Raw genomic sequence first — 22,071 nt, forward strand, 5'->3', positions numbered from 1 at the left:
AGTGACCCTCACAGGGTGAAGGTTTGTGTCTAGGAGTCAGGGTTCAATTTTAATCTACATTTATGGGACACCACGTTCCTGTTTTATCAAATCTTGGAGCTCACCATGTTTCAGACTGCTTTCTCAGCATTCAAATAGAGCCATGTAAACGCAGAACTGAAATTTATAGTTAGCTATGTTATAAAACAATTAAAATACAGCTCTATAAAGTAAATTCAATTATTAAATGCATTTTACAGTCTCACGTAGATACAGAGAACTCAATATCATCATTTACTTATGTTCCTGGTACCCAGTGAAACTTAATTGGGTATAGCTACCACAGAGATTTCAGCTAGATATCAAAACAATTAATACTGTGATGTAAAAATAGATAAATTACTGTTCATAAAAGAAATGTAATTACTAATGGACAAGAAGTAATGAACTGCAGAGTGCATCCAGTTCAAATAGCATTCTGTAATATTTCCTGCAAATATTCCTATAACCATTAAATATATATGATATTTAAAAACATTTTCAAATTACTAACTCTATATACAAGTTTATCTTCTTCCCCAAAGCACTATGTCTTTAATTGAGCCCTTGGGTTCATAACAGTTTTAATTTATAATTGATATGTAAAACCAACACATTTCACCAGTGGACAAATGCTTTAAAATGCAATCTACTGATGCACAAACCTGATTTCGTTTATTTACTGTGGAAATAAAAGTAAAATGAAGATGTGTATAGTGCATCACTTGACATTTTAAATAAGCCCAAGCAAAAAAGCCTTTCAGAATTATTAGAAGTAGTGATTTTGCTTTAGCTGGAGCTGGACATGACAATCTATCAGCCTTTTCCACCCATAATTCCCATTTACCAAACTTTATGGTCCTTATTGTGTCCAAGTTCATTTAAACTTTTCCTGGGGCAAAATTCCCTTTAACTTCAATGAGCATTTTATTTGAAGAGAAAGTGAAATACTTAAAGACCTGGTCCTGGAAGCCTAGGAATAACATCTTTTTCATCTCTATTCTATTCATTCAGGAGCAGGTGAGATATTCAGTCATTCCCAGAGCACACAAACTCTCCGAGTCTCTCTTGCTTTGTGCCAGCAAAAGATAGAAATCAATAACAGTAAAATAATGATGAAGCACTGCATTTATGTGAAATGTATGGTGGTGAATAAGCCCAACCAATTCTTCAGGATTGCATGTCTTTTTTACCCTGCAGACTGTAGAGATTTGTGCCTTCAGGGCTAAAGGTCAGACCCCAAAACTGGAGAATACACTCTTCCCCATGGAACTTTAGGAGTAACTGCTGAGTTACTGATGAGAAGTAAGCTGACAGACATATTTTGGACTGAAAGCTGGACTGGCCTTCCCCCAGATATTGGAAGCAGTTTCTTTGAACGTGTATAATGGGATGCAAAACAGTTGACAAGAGGCTTTCTTGAGTGAGAGTCAATCCAAGCCCCACTCTGCTGGTGTGACAGGCAGCACAGTGAGTCCTGGGGGAGGACACTGTCCCCTGGAAAGCACAGCCTCCAAAATCTGCTTGTGGCAAACTGATGTCATTATAAAAAACACGCTGACCTCAAACTCCACCAGCCCACACCAGCATGTATTGCCCAAAACGTGTTGACAATGGAAAGTGAAGTGAGAAGGGAGGGAAACTGATTTACTGGAACTGTGTGGTTTCATTTGCAGTAGCATTATTCTCATCTTTAGCATCAAAGCAAAGCTACTCCCAGAACTATTCATTTCACTTCTTTCATCCTATCTCCTCTACATCAATTATAGAGGAATCATATTGGATGCATTTCCCAGAAAATTCCCTTACCATCCATCCCTTTCCACAGAAGAGGCTGTGGAAAACAAACCTGTGCCCAGCAAAAAAACTTGGTCTAACTGAAGAACTAAATTTATGCTGTGGAGTTGTATTCTTTTAGTTTCTGTACTGACAGCACTGGTGGGAGTGCCACATTACCATCATTGTGGAGTAGGTGTAGGGGTAGTGGTAGGCCAGGTAGCAGACATCATCTTTGTGAGAGAACTTGATGCTGAAGGTGAGGGTGTAGTAGAACCTTCTCCTCACACCTCCTCCTCCTGCAGCTGCACTCCTGCAGCGGTAGTGGTTTCTGCAAGGAGAGAAAGAAGAGGAAAGTAAATGCTTTTCACTTTTAGATATGCATTTGAAGTAGCCATGGGAAAAAGTAAGCATTCAGAGAAGCATCCACACAACAGGACACAAAGCCCAGCAGGGAGCTGGGAGGCAGAACTGCACATGGCAGTGCAGGGCACTGCCAGTCACGTCCTGCTGAGGGATGGGAGCACTCTCCTTGGAAAATAAAATCCATTAATTCTTCGTTTTGTTAAGATGCAAATAAAGAAGCAGTCAGCTAATAGTAGCTCATATAGCAGAGTCCAGACATATTTAAACTATGCATTCAGCTAAAATTGCTGTATTTTTTCAGATATCCACATTATCTTGCTCAGAGAGGCAGGTTCCTATTCACAGCCCTGAACAATGCCATAAGAAAACACTCTGCAAAAAGCCTGGAGATTTAGAAAATATGAATACCCTACCAAACCAACTATTCAGTTCCACTACAGGAAAAAAAATTATATTTCAGGAATAAAAATAAATAATAAATAGGACACGCATAAATATGTTTCAAATGCCATCAAAGGCTTAGAAGAAAGAAGAGAGTGGGTTTGGGTAGAGACTGGGCATGAAAGAGAAGCGACTTCGTGCAGATTTTCCAGTTGTGACCAGCCCAAAAATTCTTCTTTGCAACTCTCTTTTTTTGCAGATTTGACCCTCTCCCTCTCAGAGAGCAGTGAGGACTAGCTGCTCCATAGAAAACGGGGAGCTGAGCTTGACATGGAAGCCAGAAGAGCAGAGAACTCTTGAGGCAGGGTCATCTCCCACAGCTCCTGATCAGGGCATGCCTGAGGACAGCAGAGGAGCCCAACCACAGGTTCAGATCATCAGACAAGGTTGTGGTGGTGAGGCAGGTCTGGGACCATCCATCAGGTCCCTTCATGGGTCAGGACCCAGATCAGGACGTGCAGCACAGCAGGGACACAGCAGTGACTGAGCTGGAGCCTCGCTACAGCAGAGCTCTGGGTGAGGCTGGTCAGCACAGACAGGGTCTAAGAGAGCACACAAATCCCTGACACTGCCTTCAGTAAAACTGCAAATCTCCTAACAAGCTCCTCTATCTAGTGTCAGGGGCTGATCTCTTGCAGGAGACTTACTCTGATGAAGAGATGACTTCAGGCTGAGCAGAAAAGTTTTCTTTCAGCAGAGATGAAGTGACAAATCATGCACTTTAGGGAGAAGCCTCAGAGCAAATTGCATCCATAAGTACATTTCAAACAATATTTTTCCCACATTGCACCAATTATGCTGTTGCCAAACCTTCTGATTCTGAAGGACTGTGAGGTTTCTTTGACAAATGTTATCATCAATGTTGCATTAAAATGCAAAATAGAAGAGGCAACCAAATGATGCAATTTCAACTCCTGAATTTTACAATACTAGTTTATTTTACTGCTGTTCATTTTTATTCAAAGGGGTGGAGAGAAAAGATAATTATTCTTGTCAAATTCTCCAAAATAATCAGCTCTTTTTCATAAGGGAGAGACAATACAATGCTGCTGGGTTTTCACTTGAATTCAATAGTTAGGAACATGTGGGGTGAGTGATACCAACTGGATCAATAGATAGTGCAGGAACACTGAGTCACAGTGGCAACCTGAAAAGGCTATGATTTTATTCTCAGTTGAACCCTTTACCCCAACATTTCTTTTGAAAATAAAGCACCTTAATATTGGACAAAGACTAAAAGAAAAAAAAAATCCAATAAACCCACAAATGTAGAAACATGAACTTAGCATTTATATATGTATTTCACTGGATCAAGGGTTAAAGTCTGGTGTCTTTTTGAAGTCAGAATAATGACATTCAGTATAGTTCCTGGTAATTTTGACAATGAAGGATAATTAAGAACCATTTCCTGCATGGTGCAGAAGGAAAATGCTCACCTTCATAGCCTCTATTATACTCGAGGCCACTTGGAAGGTTAGACCACCTTAATCATAAAGTGTGGTCACAAAAGTGCTTAATTCTTCCAATTCCTCCCCTCCAAGTTGACATCTGTAGTTAGAAGTGTGGGAGGAAAAAGGTCTTTGCAGGCAGATACTGCCTGAATATCTGACATAGACATTATTCCCACCTGTCCCTAGCACTCCTGAGTAAAGGCATCTCCCTCTGTAGTTTGTAATTCTGCAGACAAGCGTCCTCTCCTACCTCAAACAGCCACTTTAACCCAGGAGTTTTGCAGCAAGAGACAACTCTGACCTTGATGCCACACAGGTAGCTCAGTACTGTTCACTCCTGCCTGCTCAGACACGATGCCCAGGGCAGGGATGCTCTCACAGCACTGCTCAGCAGCACATTTCAACCTTGTCCCCAGCATATCTGCTGTTCCACCCAACTACCCACCCAGAAAAGACATTTCCAGGCTTTTGAATCACTTGTTGACACCTGCTTCAATCCATAGCAAGCTATCTGGCAGTAACAGCGAGCTTACAGGTAGCTTTGGCTTCAATATACTTCATTCTTGCACTGAAAAGAAAAACCCCTGTGTGTAAGCAGTGTAAATGATCATGTACTTTTACTGTATATAATCTGGTCTCCTCACAATCCATCACACAAAGCAGTAGCTCTGAATATTTTTGAAAGAAACCTACAAAAATAACATTTTTCCTCTGTGCCTCCCTCTCCTCCTACTGCTGTCAAGCCAAAATAACTCTATTGCTTCCTTTTTCCTCCACCAGACTGATGCCTTTTAGTTCCTCACCACTTTTTCATCACAACACCCTACAATATCATCAGGGAGCCTACAGTAACAAGCAAGGAAAAGGAAAGGAATAAAGGACTCCGGCAACATCTGGTCCCCACTACCTTATTTGTCTTCTCTTTAAAAAACATGTTGAAAGTCTCTGATGCTTTCTAGAAGCCAACACACTGGTTATTGGAGAGAAAAAAGAGACCCAAGTGTAGTTTTCTCAATGAACATGTAAGCTGTATCTACTGTGTCTTTCAGTCACTTTGTAAGAGTGAAATCACATTGTTTACTGCTCTCCTTCAGAAAAAAATGCACAAGTATTATATTTCCAGCATAGCAGTGATGAAGAGTTAATTAATAGTAATTATAATACTACTAATCTCTTACTCTGCAAGATAATTTTTTGAGCTTAAAAAAAAATCTTTGCAAACATTATCTGATTAAAACATGCTTCCCCATTTATCTATTCCATTCTTTGGGTGGCAGATAAGTAACTCTAATTTTCCATCCTTTGTAAGAGGGGAAACAGGTGAAGCAGCATGGAAAAAGATGCAGGCAGGAAAGGAGTTGGGCTGTAATTTAAAAGCACCAAGTGATTCAGGAACAATATCTCTTGGACATCTGATCTTTAGGCTTCCTATCTGCAGCATTTAGTATTGTAAAATACTAAATGTATTTTGGTACTAAATGTATTTTAGTACTGTTGGATGATGGAATATGCTTTTCAGCTTAGACTAAAATCACCAAAGAAAGTATCAATATCCCAGACTTCTGGGCCGCTTCAAAACAGAGTTCAAATGGAAAGTAAAATGTTTCTCTCTTCTAATCTGTTGATGTGTTTCCTTGGTCCAAAGTACTCCCCCACCTGGAGTTTGGTGTCCTCATTTTTGATATCTGGACTTCTTTACATCTCTGAGTGTGGTTATTAAGTGCAAGACACTTCAGGAACAACCCTGATCCATACCATAAAAAGCAGTATTCAACAATTTACTGGGCATGGCTGTTATTTTGGGGTCTGCCACACTGGAAAGCAGAAAATGCACAACACAGTTTCCTTTCCAAAGGGCAAATCCATGATAAGGTATTTTTGTTGCCAATATTTCAGGCAGAATCCCAGCTGAAGTAAAATATTCCCCCAGCCATTGTGCCATTGAGGTGTTCAGTCACACTGCAAAGGCCAGGTGCTCTCAGAGAGAGGCTGATATCTCACCCTCTCACAGATCTCATTAGAGCAGGGAAGTAACCTGCTAATGTTATGGTGTTTATTTCATCTAATGTGATTATAAAGATGCTGAAAGAAGAACACCTAATTCTGACATTGTTGTGATCATTAAACAGCCAAGTTTTTAGTGCTGATGTGAGAAGAAAACACTCCATGTAGCTCATAACTATCTGACCTGACTACTGCCTGAAAAAGCTGGAGGTCAGATAATATGCTTAGAATGAGCCATGAAACCAAAGGCACAAGCACATTGTCACCAATTCAACACTCAGCTGCCATTATTCCTTAAATAATTTGCCAGAAAGGAATATTATTCAGTGCACAAAAGCTGCCAAGACAGCAAGAGAATTAGATGATCTTATTGTAACTGCAACTGTTTATCATGGGTGTATCCTGTCACTTCACAGAGAGACAATAAAATAGAGCAGAAGTGTCACTCAGCTATTTTCTGAAAAGAGCTCTGCTAATATTCCCCACAACATAAAAACTCTTGTGAGACCTAGGAGGAAGGAACACAGTGACACAGCAGTGCCACAACATTCATCTTTATGAGTAAACTACCCCATCCACAGGAAGATGAATGCCAAAGATCAGCCAGCCTGCTTCACACAGACATCTCACCAATGAGCTTTTCCTCCCCCTGTCCTTCAGCTCAGAGGTGTCTGTCTGTAAAGGCCCTGCTGTTAAAGGCATGCCTGGGTTCCTCTGTAGTTTTGAAAGTGTATCACTATTTTCCCATATTTATTAATAACTCCTGGTAAAAAAAATTGGATGAGATTCCCTTCAAAATATGCAGCCCAAACTTAGGATATCCTGAATGGAACTGAAGTGAGCTCTTTCCCCAGAATACTGCCAGTGTGATATCTCTGTAGCAATCCCAACTCCTCTTCTGAGAAAGCCTGAGCAGCCCCAACCACACTAGTTTCACATTCCCTCCCTCCTATGACTTCTAATGACTGAGAATCTCTTTTATAATCACTGAAAGAAAAACATTAAAGTTTCAGTAGAGGTGAAAATGTATTTGTGTGTGTGCATGCACGTTCTTGTATGTACAAAAATATGTGAGAACCAGGAACACACAATAAATGGGAGACAACAAGTACTTAGCCTAGATGATTATGTTGACATATAATTCAATGTACAGCTAGAAAACACAGAATATTCCAAATCAATAAAACAATTCTCTCGTATATTCTGAACAAGAATGTGATTACAGGCTTAATTGCACAATCATGGCTTAATCTTGGAAGTCAGCTGCTGTTTAATCACTGCACAATAGCTGCCTTGCTAATGATATGGGAAGCCACTGCAATGGTATCCAGCATGAAAAGTCTGCCCATACTCAGAGCATCCAGAGATTACAGGCATGGAAAGGGAAACCACTGAACCACATATGTGAGCTCTTGAGGTAGAAAAGATTAAGGTCAGGTGCATGAAGGTCAGCAAAGAGTACTTGAAAAAAAGAAAATAGCTACTCAAATTGCTGTAGGCAGATGCTAGGCTGAGAGAGGATAATCTGTGATAATGCCCTCCCCTGAAAAAAAAATCCAAGAGAAATTGGGACAACTTCTGAGGCTCTGGCACACTGCAAAAGCAGCCTGAAACGGGCAACTTGAACAAGCACTGAGCTTGTCAGGATTTCTTTACACTGTTGTATATTTGACCTATTCTTTGGTTCCTCAGCTCCTACATCTCTTACACAAGTCTGACTATGCAACAGAAAAACAATGATCCCATCCAGCTCTTCCCTTCCCAGCCTGGGGAAAAAACAACTATACCACTTCTCCTTTCCTTCTGGACAAGGGAATTCTGCACATTCCCTGGCATCTAACAGCAAATCTCACTCGTGACTGTTGTCTGAGGGTGGAAACACACAACACATTGAGCCAGCACCAATTGACAGACATCTGAAACAGGGGCACCAGGTGGCAAGAGCCTCATGGCATCAGTACAGTTAACAGGAGCCAAACAGCAGGGAAAGGAAGGCACAAGTGATGCACCAAAAGGAAAGCACAAATGACCCACCAAAAGTGCACTTACTTGTAGTAGCAGATCTCCTGGCCTGCCCGAGTCCAGCGGGGCCTGCCCTGGAGAGCTTCCCTCACTGAGTACATGACCAGCTGCATGCCTGCAGAAAACAGGACAGGTTTAGGTGATGTGACATCCCTGGCTGGAAAACACAGGAGTGGGAAGGAAAAGGCTAAAGAAGAAGCATCATTTTTTGGTCTGTACTCTTCTCTGCTTCTAGTTTATGCAGAGTACATTCCCAAATGTGTGTTGTTCTGAGACAGCCATGTCTGTACAACAAGTTCCTCCAGAAGAAATGAGCTGAATGGAGTTTATTAAAAAATAAATTATTCTTCTAGCCTTTGCAAACCATTTTGTTTACAAACAGAGGAAGGGAAAGAAAACAATATGAATCAAGGCATCAACGAGATCAGTAATTTGGTTAGTCTAATATTTTATGCTTGGCTGCACTATTATTGAACTCTTAATCCTACCGTAGCATTGGAGATCTGTGGTGCATCAGGAACCCTGCCTTCCAAAATCAGCAAGCAAAACTACAAGGTTTTAAACTTACTATTAGTGCTAAATAACACCTAAGCATCATAAATGCTGATAACAATAGCACCCATCTTTGTTCTGCATTATCCCAGATGATGACATCTTCCTGACCTCCAAGATATTACCATCCCATGCCCTGAGGGGCAAGGCTTTCTCTGATCCGAGTTGCACATCTATTACTCACAGCTCCATGAAGCCAGCCCACCTGCAGGGGGTTTCTGTATCAATTTCCTTGGCTGCACACACCTGCCTGCTCTTAGGGCAGGGTGAGGATGCTGCCCTCGCCAGTAGAGCTCTCTGCACAGGGGTCCCTGCCCAGGGGCTGCAAAGGAGGCTCCTGTCAGCAGCTCCAGAGGACCCAGCACAGCCACAGCTGAGCCCAGCAATGATGCTGGCATCACCTCTGTGACAGCACATTTTAAAAAGAGAAAAATTCCCCCCCAAGTATTTTTGCATGTTGATAAGTTGCCCCCCAAGCCTTCTCCTGGCTGCCTGTGCTGGGGGGAGGTGATGCTTGAAAATCACTAATACTGATGACATTTCCATTAACAGCTATTCAGTTCCCTTCTTCCTTTGGGTTTCTCTGTTAAATTCTCCAGCACTGTTGGAGCCCAGAAGTATCATCAGCAATGCCTTTCCAGCTCACCTTGGGCTGTGCTGTGGGGCAGCACTTACTCACTACAGCCTGGAACAGCCTCTATAATGATGTTTTCTGAACCAGTGCTGTGAGTTACGTACAAGACGCAATTCTGTATTTGGTACCAGGACATGGTCACCACAAATTCTGAGAGACACAGGCCTGTCCAGCTGATCAGGGAAGGGATGTGGGGCTCAGTGTCTGCAGGGCTCTTGGTATCCTGAATGCCAGCTCCTGCCCTTCTGAGCCCAAAGGACTCATGTCGCAGACATCTTTTCATTAAAAATCTTTCCTTAGGATTTTTTCTTCCTGAGAAGCTGAGAGGCCTCAGGAACAAAATGGAAACAATGATTATCTGCTGCTGTGGAATGCAACAGTTGGATCTGTGACTGGTCTCTTGTGGATGTTTGGAATTAACGGCCAATCACAGCAGAGCTAGCTTGGCTCTCTGTCCCAGTCACAAACCTTTGTTATTCATTCCTTTCTGTTCTTAGCTTAGCCAGCCTTCTGAGATGAAACATTTTCTTCTATTCTTTTAGTGTAGTTTTAATGTAATATATATCTTTGATCAAGCCTTCTGAAATATGGAGTCAGATCTACATCTCTTCCCTCATCCTAAGACCCCTGTGAACATTGTCACAAACTCACACACAAAACTGTCTCAGAGCAATGGCTGCTACTAATCTGCCATCTCATTCTAATGGAAAAAAAAAAAAAAAAATCAGTTTTTCCTTTTTACTTCCCCTGTGGAAATGTTCAGTTTTTGAAAACAAACTGAAATCAGGGTTCTGATGAAATCTCCCATGGCAGAGTAAGTTAGTGAAAGAGAGGGAAGGAGAGAGATGGAGGTTGTGCCTCCTGTCTCGCTCTGCTCCTGGCCACAACTATTTCATTAAAAAAATCCTTTCTGCTGATTTGAAAGTCACACAGTGCCATCTAACCAAGAGCAAATGGGAAAAATCAAACCAGACAAGTAACCAGGAGCTGCAAAGAATTGCCACCCAGGGCACTTTGGCACTACATCACAACTGCGGGCTTTTTGTCTCGGAGTGTGGGCATTAACCCAGGAAGGTGCAGGGGAAATGTGACAAATAAACAGCATCTCTTACCACTGCTCTGTGCAAATGCTCTGCATGTGCTGGAAGGAGCAGTGAGCCTTGCTCAGCCAAGCCAGAAAAGCTGGAGCTTCACTGCCTGCTCGGAGCAGCAGAAGGAACCCACAGAGGAATTGCTGATAGCCAACCCCACAAACAAGCCATCCAAAAGCAAGCCATGGCTTAGCCTCCCTCCTTAGTCCAGATGGTATTTTCACATTTCTCTTCCAAATTTATTATTCATTGCATGCTTGAACATGTGAGTCATGTGCAGTTTCAGGTACACAAAATTAGATTATAAATGCCGACAACAGCCAAACTAGCAGATGACAACCTCTCAGCAATAATAGCCAGAATCTCTGGCTACAGGAGTGAAAGGATAGGGGCTACATCAACAATTGCATTGTGGTTTAAAATACAACACCAACATCCTTCATTTTCAGGCTCCTACCACACAGACCACACTGAATTGTCTGATAATTCAGGTAAGCAGTATAAGATGACCAAAAACATTCAATTGGGGTCTGTATGAATACTTGAACTTCAGCCCTTTGGGTTAAAGAGTGAATGCCTTTTAATTTATCATGGCACTCACCCAGCCAGTTTCACACACACAAGTGATCCCAGCTCCTCAGGCTGTTTGTTATAGGTACATTGATCCTCAGAGAGTTGTCCTGGTGATGGCTAGAGGCTATAGCCACAGGGCTTCAGAGGAATGCAAAGTCTAATATTATGAACTCATTAAACATTCTTAGCCAGGTCTTGAGCTGGTGTAAATTAACAGAGCTCCATGGAAACAAACCAGGAAAGAAGAAAACCCCCAGCCCATGCTAGCTAAGAATTCAATCCACAGTCTCCTTGCACAAGAAATAATTTCTTTCTAAAATGGGCATTGAAAGATGGGATTTGCCCAGCCCGTTTCTGAACAATTCTGCCTTCCTCCTGAACCATGACAGGACAGCAAGGAACAGAATTTTTTATCATCATTAATATTAACAGAAATTTCAGTAGGTCCAAAGATGTCTTACTAGATAAAACCAAAGAATTGTGAATGTTTGTTTGAGGATTATCACATTTATTTAAATCTTAGAAGTACTTTTGAATCCTATGCTGCTCATTCAGTTCCAACAGATTGCCTTTCCCCCCAGCTCTCCCAACCCTAGTGCCATTCTTCTTCAGTTCTGGTCTATAAACACAACAGTGATGTTTATTTTCCCCAGCAAATCCTCTCCCAGGTCTCAATATTCAGTTTCCTCCTCAGTTCTCCTGAGGATAGAAAAAGTCTCCTTGACAAATCTAAAGTGACTTTTTCAGTGGACTTCTGGGCAGATTGAATTTACAGTCTCCCTTATAGACACAGAGTTTGAAACCTTTATGGCACTAAAAAGATATTCTTGTGAAGAAAAGGCTGCCCCAATTCCCCAAAGGCTCATACCATAATTAAACTGGCTGTTGAGCTTCTCACAGTTGATGATGTTGAAGCGATAGGGAACCGCCGGCTTCATGTCACGCACCTCAAAGTAGAACCACTGGTGGTGCTGGCTGCTGTTCGCATCTGCATTCATAATGAGGTCATACTCAAACCTGTGAAGGAAAATAACAAAAGCAGTGGCCATGAACACCTCTGTCTGCCACTGAACATGCTGACAGCAGGCTAAGCAGTCAAATTGATTGATACTTTGTGAGCATCACCATCAAACACCATTAAATACTCACAGTATAATAGTCAAAACATTTTGAGCTCTGTTTTCTTAATCATGTTCCTTCTGTGACATCCAGATGTTAGAAGGCATAACAAGCTCCATATCATTCTAGCCTGCTTCCCTGGCTGACCCTTTGCAGAGCTAGGAGAAGGCCACCATCCCACGCTGGGACACTGTGCAGGGGTACTTACTCACGCACTTGGATCGCCTTCCGAAGGTTTCCCGACTCAAACTTGGAGAAAAATGTCAGACAGCCTGGAGCAGCTGGGCCTGAGAGACTGCTGGAAAGCAAAGCAAGGACACCTGTAGCTGATTGCTTCAAAAACAAGCCTTCCCCAGCACCTTCTATATGCTAAAATTTGCTTTAATATTTTTTTAATAAGCAAGACCCTGCAAAGAGAGAGGAGGCGAGCAAATCCATAACCTTCCTATCCAATGCAGCTTTTCTCTACTCTTGCTTAGTAATTCTAAATCATGTCTTCCCTTTTCTCAATATTCTCTTTTGTCACTGTTCATGTTTGCTTTCTTTATTCCAGTTACTTTCCCACTGGACTATTCCTATTATTTAATTAATTGCAGAAGGCCACTTTATACAATTATTCTATATTTACTCCTCCATCTGTAGAGTTTCTTTCTCCTACTGCTTAGAAACCCTTAAATTAATCCTAAGCAACTTCATAACTTTCTCCTACCTCAAACTCTCACCTCTTTTCTGCTCCAAAGACTGTTCTCCAAGTCACCTATCCTTCCTCTGAATGCAATTTCTTTAAATTTGGGACCCTTCTCACAGACCATAGTTGAGTGCTTAAAGCTTTCACAAGGCCAGATGTTTGAGGGGTGCTTTTGAAGCGCTGTGTGAGTGTCACACTCATGAAAGAGGGTACATCTACAGCCTGTGGCACTGGCTGTGCAGACACTCCGTGGGAAATTCTGCCACAGGGGGTGGAGAAGATGGATTTGTCACTACAGTTCCCAGCACTGATCTTCACCTCTGTTCCAAATCACTGCATGCAATGCAGACAGATCCAGGGACAACCCACAGTCCCTTTGATGTATGGATTTTCTTGTTCTGTCTAAAAGTTCTGATGATTTCCTGCTCCAGTGGCTTCCACAACAAATCCTTTCCCTGGAGTCACCTAGAAACAATCTACCCCTCCTGGATATTTTCTCTGTTAGGCCTTTACCTCCTGCTACTTTGCCTTTATCAGAGCTGATCAAGTAAACTGAGCTCAGTGACAGCACTGACAGTGTCCCTGGTTGCAGCACTCAATTTAAGGGACCCACCTGGGATCATCTAAATCAAACACAGTTCTTCCTATCACATCCCCCGGCTGGATTAGGCGGCGAACATCATCAAGGACTTTGTCTCTGGGAAAAGAAAGCAGCAAATCAGAAAATTGTAGTGACAGTGTGAGAAATATTGATATGGAGTATTCTTCTAGAAAGAGTCATAGGAAATTCTTTTTAAGGACTGGAAAGGGCTTCCATGTGGTAATTCCAGGTGAACTTTTTTTTCCCCATTGTGAGAACACTTCTGCTCCATCCCCATTACAAGTTGCCTTTTGGGTTAAATGACTGATTCTGGAAGATTATTTATTCACTACTGGATTGTGTCAAATTTGATTTATCCTCAGTTCTTCCCAGTCAATGCCAACCCCCAAGCAGCCAGTCTTACCCTGTGAGGAAATATCTACCATTACTTACAAACCTACTAGTCTGACTCAGAGTGAATATTGACTGCAAGTCAAGCTGATTTCTACTCATTATTAAACAGAGCTTCTCTGATCCCTGAAGATGATCAAATGTGGAATACCAGATTTTCTTCCTAACCTTTGAAGCAATCATGTTATGCCTTGAAGCATGATATGATTAGTCCCATTTCAGCCATACAGTTACACATGTTGTTGTAGCCATAAAAGCAGAGCTTTTAGAGCAACAGTGCAAGAAGATGGTAGAGTGATTTTCCCTCTAAACAAGATTTCTAGTTCATACATTTACTGCAGAAAGAATCCTAGCAGTCAGAAATCAGTAGTCTTAACAAATAACATTAGTTGATCAACTCTAATTTTAGCATAGAACCCACCATCTTTGCTGCCTGCTAATAATCCCCTACACCACTAAAAAGAAATATAAAGTCATTGCATATAGGCCTATGTCAAGCCAAAAAACTGTAATTAAGAGCTTTATCTCCCAGCATATCTTCAAAACACAGGTCCCCACTCTTCTGAACACCTAAATAATGAGACATCCTTTTTGAAAGGACAGATAGGATTTTCCCTGAGACAATCAGATGGGACCAACAATGCAAGCACTAAAGTGGCTGAATAAAGAATGAGATTGAAGGTAAAAACATATCTCACAAGGACACAGAGGCTTCTCCATCTCTAAAATAGACTTGTTCTCATTTGTGTTCTAACAAGGTCATAGATTCATAACCCAGCTTAGATTCCCATCTAAGCTTCCCATTATTGATGAATTTATCTATCAGTTGAGGCACATAATTGGGTAGCAAAAAATTAGTTCAATAGCTTCTTAAGGCATTCAGAGCTGTTCAGAACCTTCATAAGCCAGTTTTGAGCCCAGGAGCTCTCAGCTTGGTCCCCAGTTTAAAGCACCATCACCTTTGGAGCCCATGTTTGCGCTCCAGCACGGGCTTGCTGTAAGGAGGTGGCTGGTGACCCCAGAAATCCGGGAATGCCAGCTCTCTGTAGCCTGGGATGGACTTCACACATTGGGCCCTGGCTGCATAGAAACAAGGGCTGTGGAATGGGATATCCCCTCGGTGTTTCTCCAGAAGGTTTCTAACCAGATCGGAGCTCTCCAGCCTCCCTTCAGGACTAGGATCGATCGAGGCCTCACAATGAGGGTAAAACACTTTTTTGTACCAAGCAGAATCTTTTAGGAGGGAGCACAAAGCAAACACATGACTCCTGGCTGGATCTTTCTCCTCACAGAATTCTTTATCCTGGGCTTTTTCAGCAATGTCTCTGTTTTCATCATTCTTATCCCATATGCATTCCTCCTTCTTTCTCCAGCTCTGCAATGGGACTTTGAAATCCTGTTCTCCTGGATCTAGTCCCATCTCTGTGACACTTTGGTTTCTCCATCTGCAGTTTGGATGCTTCACAGAAGTAGCACTTGGAATGAAATGAGAGGGAGCAGAGGGAAGACTCTCAGTCCTGTCCTCCAAGCTCTTCTTTTCCTCAGACTCAAATTCAAGCTCCTTTAAATTTAAAAAGCAGAAGAAATTGAAAGAAACTACAGACAGATTGTGCCTCCTTCCAGAGGAAACCTTTCAAGGGGGAAAAGAGGAAATATTTACACATCTCCCAAAACTGTACTCAACCAATAAAACAGCCAGAGCAAAATCAGTGCATGGACCACCTGCCAGCATTTCTCTATCCACAAAGCTGTTTCAACAGAAATCCTCAGAAACCAAAAGGATCTGACTGGAGATGATTTGCCCAGATGACTCAACCAAAACCAATCATTCAAACAAAGAAGGGAAGATATTTTGCAAGGCATTTTTTTAAACTATAAATGCTACAGGAGAGTAAAGGTGGCCAATCTGTCATGCAAAATTCCACCCCCATCTTCATGCAGGAGTATGATTTAATCCCATTTGTCTACTAATGGTCACAGTCAGTATGATAATATTTTGTGTACAAGAGATACATTAACACAGATCTTTTTCAGATTCATATTTGAAACAGGATTTTCAGCTCTCTTAAATTCCAAAACCTGTAATGAGTGCAATATTCCTTTTTTTGTCCCAAGCATCACTAGAAAAAAAAATATTTGAACTGTTCATTTCATTCAGTGGCAGTGCAATCTCCTCTTCCTTCAAACCACTAGTTGACAGTATTTACTTTTCACATCTCATTCTGATTTTGATATTGCCGTTGAAATTGCCAGCAAGGATACAAATTATCTGACAGATTTCTCATGTGGCAATTGATTCAACAGTGTTTACTTAATCTACACCCAGACAAATGTGCATCAAACATCATTTCTTTTTCACTCATGATTCACACCAATGAACTCCTGCAAAAAGTCATAATCTTTGGCTTTCTAGTCCTGTAAGACTTACAGGTTCACTTTTGAAATAGCCTTGTCTAGCTCTTGTCAATGCTCCCTTTCAAGTATTTCTTAAATTATGGAATATTCACAAATAAAGGAAACTGCACTACAACCATACCTGAAAATTCTGGAAAAGTTCTGCACACAGAGCTTCATATTTTTCAAGTTCTTGTTCTGGCCGGTCAAGCACTGGCCTTGACCTCAATTTATTCACATCTGTCTCCAAGTCACAGTCCTACAAAAGCAGAATTAGAAAAGCACGTGTATTACACCTGCCCCATGAGATATTCTCAGCCATCAGTGAATTGAGGATAAAAACAGTGTATGAAACTTCCACAGTCAAAGGCTGCTGTGCATTAATGTGCAGCCTCACCCATATCAGAGGTGAGAACCAAAGCCAAACTGTGTCAAGCATTCAGCTATTACATTATTAAAAACTCAAAAACTTCCAAAATAAAACAAACAAATAAACAAAAAAAAGAAACACCAGGAAAAGTTGGAGCAAGAGGAAAGGATGGAGACATGGCCTTGATGACTGGGCATTGCATTACAGCATTATTCAAATAATTTAACGAGTCTGTGTCCCACCAAATGCCATCAGAGAAATTATTTGTTCCTGACAAATAGATTCATTTCCAAAGCTGTTATAAAAAGAAAAAAAGTAAAATTGCCTGAACGCACCAGTGCCCATGGCATTTCAAACCCTGAGCCACACTTGGGTCACAAAGCAGAGTCTGAAGAGATTTTGGGCAGAGATGAAAAGGCAGTGAAGACCTGCCAGAAACATGAGCTCAGTTGAAAAGGATTTGCCACTGAAAGCATACTGATGCATAAGAAGCTTCACATTTGGGATGGAAAAGAATAGATGGTTGATGTGGTGATTTCTATTTTCATACAGCTCTAAACAGCTCCTGATGGAAGGGTAGAGCCAAGTTTCAGTTTGGTTGGTGCTGTTAGCATGCATGGATATGTGTTATGTTGCTGTGAAAATGTTTACAAGTCACATCAATACCAGCAAACATTGTGCAAAAGATCTTAAACCAAAAAAAAAAAAAGGATAAGCTGAAAGTTCATTATCCATTGCTTGCTTTCCCTTTAGCAAGGTTTTTTACAGGAGATATATGACCAGCAAACCAAACAGTATTTAAAACTCGTATGCAGAATAAGCTCTTAGGCAAAAAAAAAAAAAAAAAAAAAAAAAAAAAGGCAACCCCAAAACTGCTTACATCTACTTGGTAAATCCTTATGAATAATGAAATAGTTCAGAAGCATAGAGGAGCTGTTACTGAATGAATAACTAATTAAAGAAGGAGATAAATCCACTATGAGCCTTATTCCTAATGAGCATCTTGACGAGCTCTAATAGTCAGATAAAAACAGCCAGACAGGGGCAAGTTAGGACACTCAAATAATGTGTGGGGGGTTTAACTTCCTTTTTTTACTGGGTGACATCAGTTTAATATTTGAGGAGAAAAAGATAGGGCAAGTAATGAGAACTCCCTTTCACAGAAGTCTCAATCATTTCTAATTAGACGGTATTTGCAACTTCATTTCTTTAATTTGCTTTCCCAAGCTACTTTATGTGGATAAGACTTATTAGCAGCATCCACTACTTCACATTTGCATATGAGCTAGTTTGTATTTTCACAACAGAAAAGTTTGCACCCTCATCCTCAGCTGGTAGAAGGTTTTTTTTTTGCCAGTTAGGCCACTGAAGGGAGAGTGCTAAGGGAGAATTCAGAGAAGTATTGAATAATTCATTGTATTATTTGTCTGTGTGCAGCAGCAAATAAAGAAGGAATATAGGTTCAAATGCACCAGCTGTGGCTTAAAAGAACTAGCCTTTTCCTCAGGGTAGCTGCACAGCCCAAATATGCTCTGATATGGGAATAAAGAGAGGGTTAGCCTTTCCTGGATGATAAATCAATTTCCCCTAAGTGCCATTTTCCTGGCATATGCCTAGCAGATCAAAGATCCACCATTTATCCCTGACTGTGGATGTGATTCTGGGCAGAGTCTGTGCAGGAACAGAGGAGTCACCAAACCCTCTCCACCCTGGGTGACAAGCATGACAATGAATAGAATAAATGCAGGGCACTTTTTAGTGAAATTCTCCTTTTCTTTTTTCAAGTATCCTCCTTTTTTCAAGTATTATCCATGTAGTGGGCTCACATGGGACCACATGAACATCTATATTCTGTGCTTAGTCTTTCAGGGTGTCAAAAGAGACAAAAAAATGTTTTATTTTCCAGTATGCATACAATTACGGGAACTATGGCTTGTGTACCTACCTCCTCTTTACTCTCCACATCCTCATTATCCCAGTCTTTTTCATCCTCTTCCTCTCCTTCACTTTCACTGTCACCTGCAGGAGTAGGAAGGAGACAGAGACAAAGGTGTTCAACCCAATATCCCTCTCATACCCCAAAGAGAAATACATGTAAATTCTTCTATGTGTGCCACACAGTCCACAACCCGCCACAACCCTGATTAAGGCAAATCCCATTTGTTAATCTCATATAAATGAATTTGGCACTAATTCACCCAGTTTTTAAAGCTCTGTTCTCTTGGACTCAAGCATTGCCTTTCAAAACCATGACAAATGTCCCCATGATATGGATCCAACTCATTTTACAAAGCAATACAGAGATTTTCTGCTTGGCTGCAATGATATTACAGGATGCTCTTAATCTGTATTATCTAGATTAGGGTGTTTTAGTGCTATGATTGTTACAGTATTTCAGCATCTTCCACACAAAATTGAATGTAGCAAAAATTGCTTCTGTGTGTCATGGAGCCTTTTCTGCAGAGTGGCTGTCCTGCCTGTGCTTGAGCTCTGCTTTCCAGCAAGAGCTCCCATCTTTTACTGATGCAGCATGACTGCTGCCTGCTTTTACTTTAGAAAGGGAAAAGGATAATAATTCTTGCCATTCTTTACTGAAAAAGCTGCAGGGCAGTTTTTACCCCCCAAGCAGCCAATGCACAGGCACAATTACATCTCTGTCTGCTACTGGAGAGCAATGGCATCTCCAGCCTCTGCTATATCCACTCTGCTCCTTTATTTTTTGGATAATAGAATATTTTTTTTTCCTTTTTCTTCTTCTTTTACATATTCTCTCATTTATTCTCCAGACTGTTGCAGCTTCAAGAAGACCTGGGAGTATTTTTTTCCCTACTGAGTGACACTTCAGGTTATCAGATTAATTCTAACTGTAAACCTCAGGATTATGCCAAGTCTCCCTTCACCAGATCTCACGCTTAATTTGCATGTCATGCTCCTTTTCCTCCTTCTGAACTCACCCTTCAGCCATTTACCTTCAGATCCCTCACATGGAGGTTCAGCACTGGCATTCCCAGGAAGAGGGAAGGAATAGGAACTCCTTACAGTCACCACAGGCAGATGCTCCTTGGGGTAGCACTTTCTCAGAATGTGAGTCGCAGTAGTTATGATAGGATCCAGATTTTTACAAGATAAACAGTCCTAGGAAACAAAGGAGAATTACATTAAGAATAGTCTTTTACAACAGCCCCTCTTCTGGTGTGAACATAATTCCCTTCACCACCCAGGATTCACACCCAGAAACTGCAGCAAAACATCATAATCTTGGTTTTCCAGTCCTAAAAGACTTACAGGTTTACTCTTGAAAAAAAAAAAAATCTTGTCATGTGTATGTTTTGGCTGCCAAAACATGCCAAAATCTGTGCTTCTGCAGCTTCAGCATAACTACACCCAGAATCATGCCAAAACTCACAGAGATAAACTAACAGAGTTAACACCACTATTTCAGTGTATTCAAGAATACATTCCCACTGTACTCTGTTCTCTGTGGTTAAATCATTAGGCCCGAGAGCTATTCTGAAAGATCACTATATATTACCTAATCATAAAATAATTAACAACTGCAGTATGCCAGAATTTCTTTTGCTATAATCCAGAGGAGGAAATAGACATGTAAAGATTTTTTAGAGCCCAGGTGTACTTTGAAGACACAGAATAGTTTGCATTTTTGTTGTACTGTTGTGCAAGTGAGCTCCTCAGGCTTTTGTTGCAAAGAAAACAAACCAAAATCCCCACAGAACTAAAGAAAGACCCCCTGAGACATCATAGAAATTATGTATGTCTTCATACATCACAGTGTATGTCTTCAATAGAACAGAGTTAGGGAGTTTGGATAAAGGAATTATAATGCTGCACAAAGGTAAAGTTGATTAAAACCAATGAGTGCAATTCTCAGAAAACCCAGCCCTTGGATTTGCCCAAATACAGCACACCCAAAGCACAGCCTCCATCAGAGTGAGTCATAAGTGCAGAATTCTACCCAAATTCACAATTTTCACTCTGCCTCTCAGCATGTTTTCTTCAGTGGTTTGGAACTAAGATTGAGCTCATCAGAACAGGAATGCAACTTAAATAAGCATCATGAATATGCTACAAGGCAAAAGAGAACTATTGCAATACCTTCTACTACCATTTCATAATTTCGCATCCCTGAGGTAGAGATAAAATGGAACAACCAAGAGGAGAGAACAGATGCTTCATGTCATTGCCTGACAGCCCATAGTCGGCATTTGGGCTGGACAAAAAAAAACCCTAACAGACAATCCAAGCATTCAGCAGAACCAGGCAGAGGGCCAAAATAATGTAAAAAAGAACATAAAATGACCATTGGATCACAGGTTCTGCCTGACTAACCTCATCTCCTTCTAGGAAAAGGTGACACTGTTTAGTGGTGGACTTGAGAATGCTGGGTTAATGATTGGATTCAATCTTAAAGGCCTTTTCCAATCTAAATGATTCTGTGATAAAGTACTTTATTATAACCAGGAACATGGCTGTACTGGGGTTCTTTTGGTTGGGGAGGATTTTACTGTTTTCTCATGTATGATTGAATGGCATTATAAGATTCAGTGGGATTAACCAGGATTCCTGTAGGGAGGCTAGAAAAAATCATCTAAAGCTGACATGCTTACAAGACTCACTACAAGAATTTTAATATGTATTTCTGGTTCTCTGGCTGTTTGGAACTAGGGGGAGAGAAAAGAAAATTATGAAAGCATCTCTGAGGAAAGTTTTATTATGGGTAGAGCAAACACCAAGGAGAACTGGTTTCTATTTCTGTTTCAATTTATTCACTCCTTCATATGGTTGCCTTTGTTTGCTTGTTATTAAAGGAAAGATTAGGAAAGTTTGTCTACATGTGGGAACAAGCTAATATTCTCAACAGTCTACTAGTTTAGTTTACTAAAACTGATCTGTTTTTGCTCAAACAGTGAATGCAGGACTGTTTAATTGCCTGCCTTGGGACAACCTCCTTAATTCATTGCCAAGTGAATTTAAATAGTCAAGACCAAGGCATGTTCATCCAAACAATGAACTTCAACACGTGGAGTTACTCAGGGATGGAGTTACTCAGTGATGCTATTTGGAAGTCATTTTTCTGTGCAGCAAATTAGCTCACAAGTGCAAACAAGCCTTCAGATACCTTGGAGGGAATTTGTGGGACTCTTTTCATTACTGCTCATAAAGTGCTCTCAGATTCTGAGGTAACACTGTTTACAAATGGCTGGAAATGATTACATCAGTGTATTGGAAAAGCCCTTTTTACTGACACCTGGGAAGCAGACAGGAGACTGCTCTGTAAGCTACCCCATTTATTTTGTGGTGGGATAATGTGAAGGAGGGAAGAGTAAATCCTTAGCTCAGAAAAACTCATGTAAAGCTAACCTGGATTCAGATCTGCTTTTTAATCTCCACACAATCTTTTCTCCACTGAATTTGGAATAGGACAGATATTATGGCATGTGATATATAGGGAAAAAAAAAAAAGGAGGTTTCAATATGACAGTAAGACAAAAGATAGTGATGCTGATTGATGCTCCTACTGGCAAACAGAGTGGAATATAGGATAATATTATCCTAGTGTAGT

At 40.9% G+C, this 22,071-nt stretch overlaps 1 protein-coding gene across 1 annotated transcript in view; it reads right to left on the bottom strand.

The window, feature by feature from the left end:
- Positions 1-22,071, bottom strand: part of AGBL1 (AGBL carboxypeptidase 1) — a 244,763-nt gene that overhangs the window by 187,471 nt on the left and 35,221 nt on the right. The window contains exons 7-15 of the mRNA XM_064722476.1: positions 19,460-19,625; positions 18,436-18,509; positions 16,263-16,379; positions 14,686-15,287; positions 13,349-13,432; positions 12,256-12,345; positions 11,797-11,945; positions 8,106-8,193; positions 1,975-2,125 (exon numbers count right to left, since the gene is read on the bottom strand). Coding sequence (XP_064578546.1) covers positions 1,975-2,125; positions 8,106-8,193; positions 11,797-11,945; positions 12,256-12,345; positions 13,349-13,432; positions 14,686-15,287; positions 16,263-16,379; positions 18,436-18,509; positions 19,460-19,625 — 1,521 coding nt within the window. The remainder of the gene's footprint in view (positions 1-1,974; positions 2,126-8,105; positions 8,194-11,796; positions 11,946-12,255; positions 12,346-13,348; positions 13,433-14,685; positions 15,288-16,262; positions 16,380-18,435; positions 18,510-19,459; positions 19,626-22,071) is intronic.

The sequence above is a fragment of the Zonotrichia leucophrys genome, chromosome 10, assembly GCF_028769735.1.
Source record: "Zonotrichia leucophrys gambelii isolate GWCS_2022_RI chromosome 10, RI_Zleu_2.0, whole genome shotgun sequence".
Lineage (NCBI taxonomy): Eukaryota > Metazoa > Chordata > Aves > Passeriformes > Passerellidae > Zonotrichia > Zonotrichia leucophrys.